Here is a 14,653-nt window from a genome sequence, read left to right as displayed (position 1 = left end):
AAAAATAACAAAACGGTGTCACTTCCTCCACGGGGAAAGGTCAAAGAGGAGGCCTGCAGCAGCGCTGGAGAAAACTGCATTTTAAATTATATCGGAGCAGCTAAATGGAATTTATGGGTGCATGTTTTTATGTACTTTAAAAAAAATAATAAAAAAAAGTCCCCGGGAACAAAGAGTCAAATGTGCTGACTAAATGATGACGTGAGAAAAGGTGAGACAAATTGAGAGTACTGTAGGAGGAAAGAGAGAGCGTCGGCATAAAATAAGACATGTGAAAGTGCCGACTATGCAAAGGGAGCAACACAAATTGTAAGTAGTTTGGGGTGACAAAGCTGATGAGAATGATCATCGGGAAAGAATGCACGGTAAGATGAAACTATTCACCAAAATACTAAAACATCATGAAGAAAGGGGCAAATACTCCCAAGACTGCCTTTTTTTGGAGCTATTTTGGCTTTTCTGTCCTTTTACAAGGTATGAAGGAGGTGGTTCGACGAGTTGAGATGAAAGTCAAAAGTAAGAATTCAAAAGTAGCTGAGGACGGGAGGGGGAAAAAAAAAAGGGAAGGTAACGTGATGGAGTAGACAGTAAGATGAAAGTGGTGACAGACTGAAAGGAAAGGTGAAGGGGGGGAGGGGGGCAGCAGGGGCTACAAGCTGAGAAAAGGGGTCGGGAAACGTGACGAAAAGATAAAAGAGAAGTCATAAATGGAATACGCAACATGTTTGAGACTCTTGTCACTGTAGAGCTGAATAGCGGAAGATTGACCAGTCCGCAATGTGTCATTCGGTTCTTTAACGCGACTTGAGCTAATATGATGTGCAATTGTTTATGTGTTCAGCCTTTTGGCCATTCTTATTCCGAGCGAGATCGCTGCACTCTGTTTTCCGATGGGCTCATCCAAGCAATGTTCACAATTCCTAGTCCTTGAGTTATTTTCCCCAGGGTGTGCCTGCTGGCATGATTCTCTTTTCTCGATCGATTGTGCAGAAAAGTGCAGTTTTTACGTTGAGTTGCACTGCATGTTCAAAGTCAGGATTACATACCTCCAAATCAAAAGTTACAACAATGAATCAAAGCTTGGCAACGCCCCTTCAGCAAGGTGTACATGAATAATATAAAAAAATGGATGTAAGTCAAAGCAAGTGGACAAAAGCTTACATTGTGCAGAAATGTATTCTGAAAGTAAGAAAGACTAAAAGTGACATTTTCAGCGCAACGACGGAACCATTAGTGTTGCTCCAAATCCTTCCATGGTTTCCTCGATTTCACGTTTGACTCATGTGCCAATGACTGCGATATTGGATTATGCAAATGAAACGTCCACCAGCGGGAAGCCTGGCATGTATTTAAAGGCTTTTCATTTTGACACGTTTCCAATATTTTTTTGCTTCAAGTCATCAGATAACGCTCGGCGAGATACCTCCGCGGCGAGAGGGTGACGACGGTACAGCCGGCTGACGTACTTAACGGCGCCGACCCCAAGATGGATAGCGTACGCTGTGGGTATTATTACAGCTAATGGTTCATCTCAAGCGGCCATTACGCCGCCACCATCGCACGCCGCCAGCCTACTGCTCCCCCGGTTTCGGAGGGGGTCGGTTGGGGGAGCTGAAAAGTCAAGCGGGACGCATGGAATGTGTATGCATTCGAGGAGACATGAAATATGACACGGGATTGAGTGGACAAGAGATAAGAGTCAATTTAATTTCGATTCAGGTCAGTTGCTTTCTTGCAAAACGATCGCTTTGATAGCGTAAGATATTATTCTTTTTTTTAAACAAATAATTGACACACCCCAAAAAAATTGTTTACTATCGGCCATTGCAGTGAATCATTTGTACCCGAAAAGGGTGGCTATTTGATTAGAAATAGCGAGGAGAACCACAGCCTGGTTTTCTTGTCTTTTCAGTTGTAGATTTACGAAGAAAAACACACTGCATACCACGGGACAATAACTCTGGATAGTCTTCCAGTGATGGACCTTTGAAGAATTGATCGCAAAGGGAGGGGACCATTTTCAACCAAGGTTGGGTTGTCACCGTGTGCTCGTAAGTGAAACATTTTTGTGGGTGTGGTGTGTGAGCATGTATGAACAGCAATTTTCATGGCCGTATGTTACCTGGTTGCGGGGAGGGTGCTAACTCTGGTGAAGAACACAGACGGCTCGACGTCAACATGGACTCCAACAGACAGCTCCCTGTAGTAGCCCTCCACTTTGCCAGCTCCCCCGGAGTACTTGAAGCTGAGGACTGCCTCTAAAGTCTGCAAACAACAGAACATGAAACTCAGAATTGCGGCAAAATATCGGCGCAGAGGGGCTCAATGTGATTGAGGTCAGATCAGACAGAGGCAACGTGTTGTCTTGTCATTCCGTCAGCCCAGCCGGTGCTGCTTTGAAGTCCGTCGTATCAAGTGAAAATAAAAAATAAAAAACCGCGGCACAGCTATTGTGCCGTTTAATGAAATGGAAGTGCGCTATTACGGGCGAGAATGCCTTGAGCGGCATGATTGGTGTCTCAAAGCCAGGATTCGGGATCAACATGTGGCTTCCTCGATTGCGAGGGGAGAGGATTGGGTGGGAATCGTTGGCTTTGCTCCATTGTGAACACACAAAGTCAGCTGTCGAGAGGAAGGAACAGCAGAGACGCAGCCAAGTGGGCAAATGATAGGGAAATTAAAAGTGGCAGTTTATGGCGAGGGGGCGCCAGCTGACTCAGGTAATGGGCTGAAGCGTGGCAAAATGGAGCGGGCGAGGTTCTGCTTTTCTTCCCGCAGAGAACATACATCATCCCGGCACATACTGCTGATTGAGGCACTAGCTGCTTCTTCGCCAAGAAAAGCCCTCCGCCGTTTATGAGCTACAGAGTGTGAACCTGATGTTCTCAAAAGGGAAGTGGCCACGAGGTGTCATCAGCAGGTTGAAACCTGGAAGAATGACAGAACGGCACAAAAGTGGAAATTCTGGGAAATATCCACGGACCAGACGTGACTTTCATTGCGCATCAGCAGGTTGAAACCTGGAAGAATGACAGAACGAACGGCACAAAAGTGGAAATCCTTGGAAATATCCTCTTTTCATACGAGCATGTCAGACGTGTTGTCAAGAGACATTGAAATGTCGCTGTAAGCTTGTGCCCATCACATTGACGACCTTTTAGTCTTTTGTGTCACAAATATTTTCATGACTTTTGTCAGTTCATACGAGCATGTCAGACGTGTTGTCAAGAGACACTGAAATGTCGCTGTAAGATTGTTCCCATCACATTGATGACCTTTTAGTCTTTTGCCTGAGTTAACTGTCACAAATACTTTCATGACTTTTGTCAATGCGTTGAAGCTGGAATGTTTGTGACATATGGACAGCGCGCCAACCCGTCATGAATCTCTTCACTTGATTTTGGCTGTTGTTTCAGGGACGCGAGTTCTATTGACATCCACAACAAGCTAGCAAAGCTGAACGCAAGTGATGGCTTCTATTTAACCCCCCCATTCAAAAACCGCACAGAGTGCCAGGCAGTCAGATTCAAACACCCCAAACCTATCTGTGGCTGAAATCTTTCATAACAATGCCATTTCAGAACCACATTTTGACACTATTTGCACAGCGGCAGAGAAAACTGGCTGGGCCGATAACGGGTTGCAAATATTTCATGGGGTGAAAAAAAAAAGTGTTTCAATTTGACACCAGTGTCTCTGCCAATGCCCCCCCCACCCCCAAAAATCATTTTTCAACATTTTAAAGAAAATTCTAGTACATGGAAAGTGGAGTATAAATTTGCAGGCAGCGGGCGACAAAAGCCTCGTGATCCAGTGGCTGCCTGTATGGCACTAATGGCCTCAGCGTGATTCTCCAGAGAAGTCGATATTGTCTCAGAGATGCTGGCAAACACCGATTCCCATATCCCTTTCGCCGACTGCAACAGACTTACGGTTCCTCATCTGTTTTAAACCTCCTCCCCGGCACCCTCGCTGTCAGCTCTCCAGCTCTTCGGGAACCCTTTTTCAATCACGGCAGACTGAAAAATGCCCCCGCAGGAATAAGCTGACGGCGGCAGAAGTGAGCGTGTCGCAGGACCAAGCAAAATCAAACAGCCTGATCACGTACACAGGTCAGAGAGATTAGGATAACAGTTTTTTTGGCGCAATGCTCTCGATTATTATTATTATATTTGGGGGGGAGGGGGGGGCAGAGTGACAACAACTGCGTATGTTGTTCCAGAATCGCGATCGATATCCGATTCCTTTGGCACGGAGATTTCAAATACAAATTAGTAAACAGTAATCCTTCGCTATTCTTGAGGGATGTGGACTGAGTCCTGCTGCAGATAGCAAGGAAAAAAATAAATAAAAACTATAGATGCCCACTATTTTAGTAACATCTTCAAGCATAAATATGTCACGTCAAACTCATCTTACACTTATCCTATTTCCCTTCAAATAAATGGCCGGCAATTGATTTTATTCTGAGGAAAAAAAAAATGTTGCTGCATCAGTGCAGACATTCCACGGACATATTACGTATTCTTGAACTTGTAATTGTCCTTCCACACACTTCACTACTACCGCCACATTCTGTCACAGAGGCAGCAAAGTTTATTTGCCGATAAAAAGTACCGTATTAAGTTGGTACAGAACATAGCTCTTCAGCAACATGTTATCGAAGGCGAGGAAAGCTTGACTCCATTACACCGTATAATGCTCGTAAAAAGCGATACAAAGAAGAGCCACAGTCGCTGCAGGTGAACGTTTGCGAGAGCGAGCGCTTGCCAAATTGGCCGTCAAAAATAAAAGGAGAGCTTGATCTTTGCTTGCGGGTGCTGCCGTACATCACCAACGTCCATAAATACCGCTGACTTCTCAGGGACCGTGCTGATTTAAGAGGGACCGACACCAAAAATGACAAGTGTGCCGTGGAGTTAAGGAGGCCACACTTCCGATTGGTCTTGCCTGAGGAGGTAAAAAGAACCATCTCGTGGGAATCAAGTGTAGTGGCGAAATGGAAAACGACATCTATGGCAGCTTTTGGGTGCGTTTTCGGGTAAAGCCTTCTTCACCCCGCTCTGAAGGCAACACTAGCTTTTGGAGGAACATGTGCCGCCATCCTTATCTCTGGTACGTTGTAGATTCCCTCGTTAACACACAAGCCGGCGGTGATAACTACTTGCCAACAGCCTTGTTTTCCACACGTTGATAAGGCAGAAACATCCTTATCTTAATGCAAAACGGCTAAATTAGAATTGGTCCTAAGCCTCTATTTGTTGGGAGACTTACATTGGTCTATCAATCCCCCCATTTTATTATTTTTTTTCAAGGTCTATTTCAACATGCCCACCCACCCTCCTCCCCCGTTCTTTCAAGTAAAGAGTGTGTCCCTAATTGTCCATAAATATAAGGCATGAACCCTGCTTAGGATGCATCTGCTCAGTCGCAGGGAAAGCAAGCCAGCAGCCCGTAGAGATATTGAGTCATGTTGCGGTGCTGGGCCCCGGTGGAAAACTTGAGCGATGACTTGAGGGAATTCCGAGGCAATATAGCTATCTGGAGTACCGCTGGGGCCGCATCTCGTGTGTACACCGGGTGTCAATCACTGAACCAATCAGCTCACCCACCACCACAGGGTGCTTGCTTGCGAGACAACAATGTGAAGTTTAGAAGAAAACATCCTGTTGATAGCACTCCGCCGCCCCGCGTGGGAGATGCAACGTTTTCAACGACCAGATTACCCGCTTTCAAGTCATTCATTTGAAATGCATCTCTGAAAAAGACGACTCTCACTCCATCTACCTTCTGCCAGGCAGCATTATGACTTCCAAGAATACTTTAGTAAGAACAATATATCGCATACACTCCCCTGCAATAATATTGTAACAGTGAAGCCAATTCCTGGAATGTAGACTTGAAAGTGTCAGTTTGACCGAATCCCGGCTTTTCATTTCCAGGTACATTGAAACCCAACCTATTTGCTTTTGTGGAAATGATTCTATTTGGCGGAACGACTCCCCTACTGTTTTATTTTTATTTTTTTGCTCTTTCTGTAGTGCCCATCTCTGCTGTTTTAAGATATTTATATGTTGGGGAGGAGCCAAGCTTAGCCTGGGTTGTTAGTGGAAATTACAGTTTTTTTTTTCTTGCTCTCTTTAGCGGCTATTAAAAAGCTCAAGCTCGCACACGACTCGGGTCTTGATACTGCTTGTCTCATTCCGCGCTGTTAAAAGAAAAAGAAAAAAAAAATACCCACACAAATGACAACCAAACAGCAACAACCACTAGAGAGTAAAAGTACATTTGACACAAAACTAGCATAATACAAACAAATCAAAAACAAAATTATTTGGGGTCATTATCATTGCTTTTAATTCTGGGCTACTGTAGCACAAACCTTACATTGGGTGGTGATGTAATAAACCAGAATGTTGCTTTCTTTAGATTTAGTCTACACAAAGAAAAAAAAGCCTTGGGCTATTCTGTTATCCACTCCAAAACTGCTGGCATGGCAATATATATATTTTTTTTTTTGGTCTCGGTTGAAAATGAAGTTGTTTTTAAGTACCTCTCTAGACACGCAAGCAAGCACAGCCTTCTCTTCATGTGCGATTCAAGGCAAACGTTGATCCCTCGGGTGCCTCAAACAGGGAAGCGCTTTTATCCGACACTCTGGTTGTACTGTATGCAGGTGTCACTCCATTAACCAGGATGCGGCCCCACGATGTAAAGCGCTGTGGGCGCCCGGTGCTGATGTGTAGCACAAACAGCCGCGGAATTGTAACGTTAAGATTCAAATATGGACAGGGACACAGATTTCAATTTTCAAATGTAAAGAGTAAACGTTAAAAAGTCACCAGAAAAATAGACGCGTACAGATACCTTAGGAATCTACAGTAGCTTTACGCAGGTGGAATGACGGCCACCATCCCGCGGCATCCAACTATCCTTTACTCGGTAACTGCAATACGCTCGGGCGGCGATGCAGTCATGGAGGGCGGCGGCATATGGACGCGTGCTCGGCCAGGCTGACTGGATTTCACACATGAGTTCAAGTCCAGTAAGTATGATGAAATGCTTGACTCTCTATTAATTACATGCTGGCAGCCTTGCATACGGCCGCTGCAAGCACACGTAGCTTCGAGGAGTCAACCAAGCAAACTTTGTCATGATTCACGATGGTGTTGATTCAGTGCCCGTACTTGAGCGTGCAAAGCAATGGATCATAAAGGTGAAAGGTCCAACCTATTCTTAGATCTGTGACCTCATTCGAACATTGTAGTATCAATCCAACAATTGATGTGAATAAAACAAAATGAGTACAAATGCCTAAAATGACACCACTTGAGTTTCTTTCCAGTATCCGTGCAAAGTAATGGGTTAGAATTACAATCGGACATACATAGAACAAGTTTTTCAAAGGTCTTCGAGCTATGAGTCATGCAGTAAATGCAACGATGAGGTGACTATGTAAAGTCACAGGCGTAAATTCAAATTCGAGTTACCTTCGTGGCTGACCGCTTCCTAGAATTGCAGCCATCCATTTTATCAAAACGGGTTTTCTCAAATGTATCTATTGTGACTATTTTCACTTGCTATTGTCTAAATAACATGAGAGCCGTATAGAAATATTTGGACATAGAAGCATTTTTAAAAAAAAATACAGTGTTGACGGTTTTGAACAACATTCAGTCTATGATTTTTTTTTTTTAAATGCTATAAACTTTTCGATTAATGCAATACTTTTTTGGGGCTCATGTTAAGATCTCAAGTGGAAAATCACAAAATCTGAATGGGATCCAAATAAAAATGTGACCCCCAACACTCCCCAGAGCGAAACAACAACTTATGATCGGAGGGTTCTTCAATGCCACTGACCGCAACAGCAAAAACAAACACTCCGCATGCAAATGATTTTTGTTGATTGAGCAAGGCTAACATTCAGATCTAACCGAAACCTCCACAGTTGCACTCCCAATGGTTTGTCTACCCTGCACCTCATGCAAAAAAATGCTTCAGTACCCCTGAATGGGCTGCACGTTATACAAACGATGATAATTAAAAAAAAAGATTTTTATGGAGCAGATCGTTTGACAAAGGAAAAGCATGACAAAAGGCAAGGCACGTCAACGGGTACTAGATGATGTCATCGCCACCGTATTGTACCTCAAATTTGAGAAGAATCCCCTACTTACTGCCCCCCCCCCCAAAAAAAAATCACTCACATACAGAAAATGATGTCACGCACTGGCAGGCATATTCATTCCGGGCATACGCCAGCATCGCCCCAGAAAAGCACCTTGCGGTACTGTACCAATAAATATCGGAAGCTCTCTTTTTTGTGAGGCCGCTGTTAACTCTGAAATGTAAAATTTAGCCATATTTTATATATGCGACACTGTGTATGGCTATTCTATAACTAGGTGAAGCGCTTTGGAGGCCTCTCTGTGAAAAGTGCCATAAAAATCAAATGTACTTCCTGACTTCAGCTGGTAATGAGTTTAAGAGTGTGTCCTTGGTAAAATGTCTCCTACCCTCCACGGTAACCCCGGAGCCCAAAAACTTTCAGAACCGTGTGGCAAAGCAATAAAATGACAAAAATATCAAGTGATAAACCGAAAGGGATTCAAGACAAACACTTAAAAGTAACCATAGTATGAAACGGAGATTTACAACGGAGCTAATAACGAGACAACAAGGACCAGGTTTAAGACATGAGAATGAGCGACGCAACAAAAGGGTCCATGAGAGCCGTCAGGTGCAATGAACGAGACGCATGGCACCCAAGGGAGGTAACTCCACCACATAAAACAAGATGTTATTGGCTTCCTAAAGGTGCATGTGTTCTGAAAAAAAAAAAAAACAAAACTAGATGTCCAGAAACAAAAACTCTCCAACTGGAAATATCTCAATTCCTAACAGGACTCTAACTCTCGTATTGCTGGGATGAAATGGGCCCCTTCCCGCTCTCTGCGAGCATGCTCGATGAATTTGATGGAAAACGTTGCGCTGACTCTCCGCCAATGCGGGCATGACAAAGCGAGCTAACAGGGGTGCTGACTCACCGAGGAAGTCGACGGCACCACTTTAAGAATTCATTCAGACGTGAGCAACCCTCCTCTTAGCGTATCCCAAAGCTTTAATTTGACATTCCAAGTGGAAGTGGGGACTCCTCCAGGAAACCACTCCGCACGAGCAGTCAAAAGAAAATGCAATGGAGTGATTAATACACAGCAATTATCATCAAGTCGAATCATGAAAGAAAAAAAGGGAGGCCTATAATAACTATGCTGTCAAACAACTACTCGGGGAAAGGAGAGCGCGAGGAGTGAGATGGGGTATGTAAGCTAACGCGGCTTCCGCAAAAGACGTCACGGGTGTAGCGAGCGCTTTGCGACGGGCAAAAAGGCTAAACGGAAAAATAAACAAAAATAATAAATGTGCCAGATCCCACGCGAGGGATTCCATAATCAGAAGCTTCTCCGTGATGGGTTTCCCGCACCTGGCGTCTCATCCAACCTCTCACTTTACCTCACTCGCGGCTTGCAGTCATTTATCGCCGTCGTGCGAGGGATGTGCTTTATGCTGAGGCAACCTCGTCTACAGGCTGCGGCGCACTGATAAAAGTGGTGAAGGTGGAAGCGGCACTTGCGCCGTTTTGTGCCTTCAAACACATCCAAGAATATCGCGCCATCCTTTTTCTATCCCGCTTCACTTCCTTTTAGGTTGCTGGTGAGCTGAAGTCCATCCTAGCCAACCCTGGACTGGTTGCGAATCATTGGCAAGACATATGGAAGGACCATTCTCTCGCACATTCATGGACAGTTTAAGAGTCTTTGATCAATCTGACGTCGGAGTTTAGGGAATGTGGGCACGAAAGAAAAACAAAACCAACGAGAACAACTCCACACAGGAAGGCCCGGAAGCAGAGAACTGTGACGTCGACGTGCGAGTCACTAGCTCACCATGTAGCTCCATTAAACCACGGATGAAGAATTTATAGTGGGAAGCGACTCAATTGACCTTTGTCACCGATGAAATCTAAAAATGCAAAAAAAGGGTGGTTATTTGCTGAGGAGCAACGAGGTCAACAAAATATGTCTACTATTGTATTCGTACAGCCTGCCGGCGGTGCGGCGGTTGGCTGGTTCTAGCTAGCTTAAAACCAGGAAATGTCTTTTTTTTGGTCTGTGAAAGCCCGTTGGCATTTTGATTGTTACATCTGCGACATTGCGACACCATGAGGAGTCAAGTCCCTAACTGTCGGCCACCCATGAAAACCAGTTGGCAAACCCTACACACGCCGCTACGAGTTCAGTCAGGTTTGGCACCTGATGTGCCCAAGGCTTTCCCTGTGATGTCATCACGGAGGCTAAACTTAGCTCCTCCCAAAAACTCCTTGTGTCCCAGTTGAGCTGCATCGCTTCAACATCATTCTTTAACACCAATTCCTATTTACAAAGGCCTTTGGCAGTATCTTGTGGCGGCCTAGGGCATTGAGCATTTCAGCTAAAAACAAATGTGAGCGGGAGAATCGTTGCATAATGAACCGCAAATATACAGGGGGATTATTGTACCTTGTTATGAACATCATCAATGCAGGAACAGGACGATAATTTACACGTGGGCTAATCTTTGGTCGATGAACAAAAAGCCCATCGGCAGAAGTAATAAAGTGATGAATAAAATCAGACCACTGGGCGTGTGGATCCCGTGACTCCTGCCGATGATGACGATGACGCCTTTCAATTAGTCTCAATTAACCTGACTCACATTTCCGAGAAAAGCGCGGACCGCTCGGCAGCAGTAAACTTTCCAAGAGCTGACGGCGAGGGCTAAAAATAGACACCGTTTGACAGATCGCTCCGCGCTGTGCCGAGCTCGCCGCCACGAGAGGATGGATGGTTTATTTAGTCCGTGTGTTGTCCCCCCGAGGCGTCGGTGGAGACAGTTGTGTTAAATAAGGCCAAATCTTTCACTGAAGGAGGTGTTTGTCAGTAGCCTGGCATGGAAAAGGACGGTGAGGTGGCACCGTTAATATAGAATGACACTGGGGAACTCTGATAAGGCTTTCAAACTTTTGCAATGATTCACGTCTTTCAGTTTCGTTTTTTTTTTTTTTTTTTTTGTCTGGATGGTAGCGAGGGCACGCTTCCTGCAGAAGAGTTTCATAAATAATGCAGAATCATTGAACCCATTCACAGCCTGTGCAGCGTTTTTTTTTTTTTCTCCTCTCTGCTCAATTTGCTTTTTTTCCCCCCCTTTGGACCGTGTCCACAACAGCTCTACACAATTTATGACACAAAAGGTACATCGCAACAGCACCCTCTAAATCAGGGGTCTCAAACTCCGGTCCTCGAGGGTTGCTTCCCTGCATATTTTCCATCTTTCGCTGCTGTGACACACCCGATTCAAATGATCAGGATCGGCGTCAGGCTGCTGCAGAGCTTGCTGATGGGCGAGCTGAATATCGATTATTTCTGTCCAGACGTATCAGATTTTGTGGTACATGTGTAGAGTTGTAACTGACAACAAAATTCGACACCGAGATCAAACCTAATCATGCAGCAGTATCCTTTATTGATTTTGCTGCAGATCAATGTTGAAACATTGTTGTCTTCTACACCCGCTGAGGGAGGCCAGACTGTTTTTAAGGCCAGTTCTAGCAAATTCAACAACTCATTCAATAAATATGAGCATTAGGACTGGGTAATAAGGATTAGTTGTTTTTTGGGGTTGAGGTTTTTCCCCCCCCTATGGTAGTTCAGATTGGATTGCGGACGGTTCCGCTCGCTCCAAAATCTGTTCAGCTAAAATGCAAAACACCGATTACAAATCCGTTACAAAGAGCGAGCAGCAGATTTAAGGATTATGTGTTATTCTTAAGGATAATCAAAGCTTTGAAACTTTGCATCAAGAACAAAGGTCTACTTTTTGAAATTTTAACAGGAATACAAGAGCGCAAGAGGTACAGGGATTTATTTTCAGAAAAAAAACATGACGCTCTTCAGCAATGGTTCCCAACCGCTGTGCTCCGAAATCATAAACAAATCATACGTGACACTTCCACTCGATGGCAGAAGGTACAATTTACCTGTCGCATTCATGCCACAGAATAATCGCGTTGTGTTCACCTTCGCAGTCTCAGATGTAAACATTTTGGTTTCACAAGATAAAAGTAGTGCTTTGCTACAAGATGCATCCATATGCAATTATAAATGGCTGAGCCGGGGGCATCAATTGCAAACACATTTTAACGATGTGCAGCAAGGCCTGCTCCCGACCACTGTATATTTTTGTTTGATGGCGCGCCGTGACGTTTTTCCCCTAAAAATATTCGCCATGGCTCAATAAAAGGCAACACTGATGTGGACCTGTATTGCGGAGAAAAGGCAATATAAAAAGGATTGAAAATGTGAAAGCCTTCAGTAAGCTCACATATGAGCAGCGAGAGTGTCGTGCCAACTTGAAAAGGAGAGACTGTTTCAAAGTCAAAACTACAAGCGATGACGCTGATGGTAAACAAGCCAAAAGGACAGGAGGTGCGGGTGTAGGGGGGGTGCGGGGGGCGGAAGTGGTTTTCATCCCGAGCCAAGAAAGAGAACGTCATTTGGTCCGCTACGACGGAGGATCACATTTGGGCAGACAGCTGTGGCAGTTATAAATATCGGTATCACAAGCTGGGATCGGGGAGCCGAAGCGCCGTCTGCGGCACTCGCTGGCTAAAAATAGCACTCGGGCTGGTTGGCAGGCAGGCAGGCAGGCAAGGGGACGAAGACGACACACACACACACACACACACACACACACACACACACACACACACACACACCTCACACACAATGTGATTAGCGCTCAAGAAGCTCTGCCCACCGCAGCCATCAGACACGTGTTGTATTCAAATTCGATGCAGATGTTGTCCGTGGTGGTGGTGACAAACGCACAAATACGCCAAAATCAGATCCCTTCAGGCCATCTGGTTTCGGAACACGATAATTGTCCATTTCTCTTCATGCGTGGTGCCAACAGCGGCGGCGGCGGCAGCAGGCAAGTTTCAATCAAATAGCCGATAATTGTGACCCAACCGTTTAATACTGTTGTGATTTGAAAACAAAATCTTGCTGTCGTTTTTTATGGCTTTGCGACAGATGGTCGTTCTAGGACGTTTCATATTATTAGTTGGCAGACTTTTACTTTTATTAGTATATGTGTATGCGTTTGGATTTCTAACATTTACTTCTTTTGGTTTTTACTCTGGCCAGTGTGCACCATTCAAACTTTACAACTGGTTAAGATGTTTTGACCTCAAACGTCTGAGAAATATTTTGCTACATTACCTGCGTGTCGCTACGCGTTACAGTTTCGCCATCTCTGTTATGTCCCACGTTGTTCATAACCAATGACGATGATCCTGCAATATTGCTTCGGGATTAGTTCGACCAACAATGTCACAATGATCACGCACTGCAGACTCTGGTCATCGCGAAAGGTGATAAGCCCGTGATGGCAGAGTAACTGAACCAAAAGCAAAATGTACTCAAAGAACTCCTAAAGTGGTTTAATTTTGTTCCAAATGCGAGTGACTTCAAAACGTATTTAAACACTGCGTGTCTTGCAAGCAATGCCATTAATGGGATTGCTTCATTTCAGAAATTGCGCATTCCGGGTCCCCTGATGCAAGGTAGGAGGAGGCTGGCTGTTTCCTATAACTTTTGCCGGCAGTGGAACGCGCACCTTCACGCGCTCTCGCAGCATATCTGCAATGCAGTAACCAGACATGATCCTCAGGACATTGAATTGCCTTGGATGCATCTTGGCAGCAATGTAGACATATTAAACATAATTGGCTCTGCGTGTCTTCAGGGGTGTCGGTGCCACATTTTTTTTTTTTTTGTCTAGTGCCGCTGTGGCATCATCTTGCCACTAAAGCGATATGAAGGCTAATTGAAGGAACCGGTCCCACATTTTGGTGCATCAAGGAGATGACATTTCTTTTTATTTTCTCTTATTCCCAGACTGACAGTCACGTTACCCTGAACGCATCGCCGCGGCAGAGGCTGCTGACAATAACAGACCCCCCCAAACTCCAAAGCTGCCATTTCAGTCATGCGGGCAATCAACACGGCACTCCGGAGATAACAAAAGGCTCAGCACTCATTGCAGAGACAATCTGATTCCATCAGAGCTGCAAGAGGTAAGCAAGGGATGCGCTTCAACTGGGTGCAGCACTTCTTTTTTTTTTTTTTTCCCCCCCCCAATCCTATGTGCTTTTGGCACTCATTGGCAAAAATGTCACTGAGATTGAGCGGCTAAAAGGTCAGGGGAGAAGAAGAGAGCTCAGTAAACATGGCAAACAGGGGTACGATTTGTTCACTTGTTTAAAGGTTTTTCAAGAGGATGTGGTGAACGGTTTAAGATACTGCACGGAGCTGTGAGGCTTTCAGCCAAACTTGGTGAAACAAAATAGCAAGTATGAGTCATGCAGTAGGAAACTCAAAATAAAATGGACTATACGGTACATTCTGCCCTAGCTATATTGAGCAGCAGTCATAGGACCAGCCCAAGTATGGAAGTGAAAAAAGTGTGGCTCATAGTTCGAAAAATGTGGTATTTTTAAATGTGAAGGAAAAAAAATCACAACATTGACAAAAAGCAATTGGTTTTGGGA

General features: G+C 44.7%; 1 protein-coding gene across 3 annotated transcripts in view; it reads right to left on the bottom strand.

The window, feature by feature from the left end:
• trappc9 (trafficking protein particle complex subunit 9) overlaps window positions 1-14,653 on the bottom strand; it is an 85,876-nt gene that overhangs the window by 39,460 nt on the left and 31,763 nt on the right. For all 3 annotated transcript variants that reach the window (XM_019876285.1, XM_019876287.1, XM_019876286.1), the window contains one exon: window positions 2,123-2,265. In XM_019876285.1, the coding sequence (XP_019731844.1) occupies window positions 2,123-2,265 (143 nt within the window). The remainder of the gene's footprint in view (window positions 1-2,122; window positions 2,266-14,653) is intronic.

Source organism: Hippocampus comes, unplaced genomic scaffold (genome assembly GCF_001891065.2).
Source record: "Hippocampus comes isolate QL1 unplaced genomic scaffold, H_comes_QL1_v1.1 scaffold244, whole genome shotgun sequence".
In the NCBI taxonomy this organism is placed as follows: domain Eukaryota; kingdom Metazoa; phylum Chordata; class Actinopteri; order Syngnathiformes; family Syngnathidae; genus Hippocampus; species Hippocampus comes.
The sequence above is the reverse complement of the archived record's forward strand: the minus strand, read 5'-3'. Positions and strand labels throughout refer to the sequence as shown.